Source organism: Bos indicus x Bos taurus, chromosome 4 (genome assembly GCF_003369695.1).
Source record: "Bos indicus x Bos taurus breed Angus x Brahman F1 hybrid chromosome 4, Bos_hybrid_MaternalHap_v2.0, whole genome shotgun sequence".
Taxonomy (NCBI): Eukaryota; Metazoa; Chordata; class Mammalia; order Artiodactyla; family Bovidae; genus Bos; species Bos indicus x Bos taurus.
In genome coordinates, this window is record NC_040079.1 from 36,925,353 (window position 1) to 36,928,177 (window position 2,825).

Here is a 2,825-nt window from a genome sequence, read left to right on the forward strand (position 1 = left end):
TGATTGCTGTGTTTGGGGTGGCCTTTCTGTAGGCTGGAAGTTTGTGAATCCTCTTTATTGTGGAGCTTGCTTCCTGTGGGTGGTGTTGTATTAGTGGCTTGTCAAGGTTTCCTGGTTAGGCGAGCTTGCATTTGTGTTCTGGTGGGTGGAGCTGGATGTCTTCTCTCTGGAGTGCAATGAAGTGTCCAGTAGTGAGTTTTGAGGTGTCTATGAGTTTTCTATGGCTTTGGGCAGCCTGTATTTTAATGCTCAGGGCTGTGTTCCTGCATTACTGGAGAATTAGCATGGTATGTCTTGCTCTGGAACTTGTTGGCTCTTGGATGGAGCTTAGTTTCGTGTAGGTATGGAGGCTTTTGGATGAGTTCTTGTCGACTAATGTTCCCGGGAATCAGGAGTTCTCTAGTGTTCTCAAGTTTTGGATTTAAGCTTCCTGCCTCTGGCTTTCAATCTTGTCCTTACAGTAGCCTCAAGACTTCTCCATCCATACAGCACAGATGATAAAACATCTAGGTTAATGGTGAAAATATTCTCTACAGTGTGGGACACCCAGAGAGGTTCACAGAGTTACATGGAGAAGAAAAGAGGGAGGAGGGAGATAGAGGTTACCAGAAGGAGAAGAGGGGGAGTCAAAAGGGGAGATAGCAATCAAGCCAGTAATCACACACCTAAGTTGCGGGGAGCTGCCCGTGAGAACGGGGTCCTTTGTCTGAAGGACACAGCTCTGGGAGCTGCCTCAGTCCTTGAGGGTTTGCTTGCAAACATAGCTCTCTGTCCCGCCACCCCAGAGATTAGGCACTTATTTACTGCAGGCACCTGGAGTTCTGTGCAAACTTTTCACGCACAGAGAAATGTTATCTGGTGTAAGAAATAATAACAGGGAGCCATTTCTATGCTCTCAAGATTTCTTGTGACTGTAAGATGTATAGGCCAACTAAGAAAAAATGTCAACTGTCTTGTCTTTCTCACGCTTTTCTGTATAAATATGAGATGTTGAATAAAGTTGGTGTCAGACTGCGTCCCTTCGTGGTGACGTGTCTGAACCTCTCGACCCCATCTTTGTAGTCTCTTGCTTTAGTTTCTTTCTTAGCCCCACCCTGCACGTTCTCGGGACCTGATCGACTTTGCCCCCTGGCTCCGGCAGGTGGCGCCCGAACAGGGACCCGACAATCGGAGTGCGACGACGGCCGCTGCCCGCCAAGATTGAGGTAAGTAAAGAGGAATTCCTAAGTAATTAAAAGTAAAGGGCAGGGAGGGTGATTGTCGAGAGTAATAAATCATGGGACAAGGCAATAGCCGCCAGTTATTTGTACATATGTTGAAAACTATGTTAAAAGGTAGGGGAATTCATGTAAATAAGTTACAGCTAGAAAAGTTTTTACTTTTTATTGAGGAGGTTTGTCCTTGGTTTCCAGAGGAAGGAACAGTTAGTCTGAAAACTTGGAAAAAAGTAGGAAAACAATTGCAGACATATTATTCCTTACATGGTCCCAATCGTGTTCCTGTGGATGCTTTTTCTTTGTGGACTCTCATAAGAGACTGCCTGGATCCTGAACATGAGGGACATAAAATTCAAACGGCTCTCAGGGATTCCACAGGACCTGAAGTTACAGAGCCTTCTGCCCCATCACCTGAGCCGCTTTATGCTGTGCCTGAGGGAACAGCTTATAAGGCTGGAGGGAATGATGATGTGTTAAGCTCTGATGAACAGAAAGAGTTAAATGAACAAGCGGCTCAGAACCATAGAGAGGATATGCCTTGGGAGATGATGGTTAACATGGAATCCCCCCCGGGAAAAGGGGAATTAAAGCATTCAGGGCTTTCTGAAGAACAGCTGGAGAATTTAATTCAGAAGATTGTCATAGCAGTAAAAAAGGATGCACAGGGAGACTCCCACTCCAGCCAGCCTGTGCCTCCAGCATATCCTCCCTCGGTTCTTGCTGGACTCGATCCACCTCCGCCTTTCGTAGAACCGCGAGAGCTTATATCTATCCCTGCTTCTTTGCCTGGTGAAAACATAAAAATTAAAAGTGAGATATTATTATCTCCTCTTCAACAAGCAATTAAGCGAGCTAATGAAGAAGGAGAACATATTCCCGGGTTTTCAGGAATCTATCCAGTGTTTGAAAATGATCAACAGCAGAGGTATTATGAGCCGCTGCCCTTTAAGCAACTGAAAGAGTTAAAAATGGCTTGTGCACAATATGGCCCGACTGCGCCGTTTACTCAGGCAATTATAGAGGCTTTAGGAAATCAAAATCTGCCACCTAATGATTGGAAACAGGTTGCTCGAGCTTGTTTATCTGGAGGAGATTATTTACTATGGAAATCTGAGTTTGCTGAGCAATGTGGGATCACAGCCGATATCAACCGGCGACAGGGACTGAACACCACTTATGAAATGATGGTGGGAGAGGGAGAATATCGAGACACTAATAGTCAACTTAATTATTTACCTGGAGCCTACCCTCAGATTAGTGCTGCGGCTCTACAAGCATGGAAAAAGCTTCCAAATTCTGATAAAAAGACTGAAGATTTATCTAAAATTCGCCAGGGGCCAGATGAGCCATATCAGGATTTTGTTGCCCGCCTGCTTGAGACAATTGGTAAAATGATAGGGGATGAGCAGGCGGGGATGGTGTTGACTAAACAGCTTGCTTATGAGAATGCCAATTCGGCTTGTCAAGCTGCCCTGAGACCTTACAGGAAAAAGGGAGGCTTATCTGACTATATACGGATTTGTGCTGATATCGGCCCTTCATAGTTCAAGGCATAACTTTGGCCGCGGCATTACAAGGAAAGACAGTCAAAGAAGTACTGTATCAACA

General features: G+C 45.3%; 1 protein-coding gene across 1 annotated transcript; it reads left to right on the plus strand.

The window, feature by feature from the left end:
- Positions 1-1,173: 1,173 nt before the first annotated feature.
- Positions 1,174-2,825, plus strand: LOC113891289 (endogenous retrovirus group K member 7 Gag polyprotein-like). Its single transcript, XM_027539158.1, has one exon. It carries the CDS (start codon positions 1,277-1,279, stop codon positions 2,759-2,761), a length of 1,485 nt encoding a protein of 494 aa, XP_027394959.1. The 5' UTR covers positions 1,174-1,276; the 3' UTR covers positions 2,762-2,825.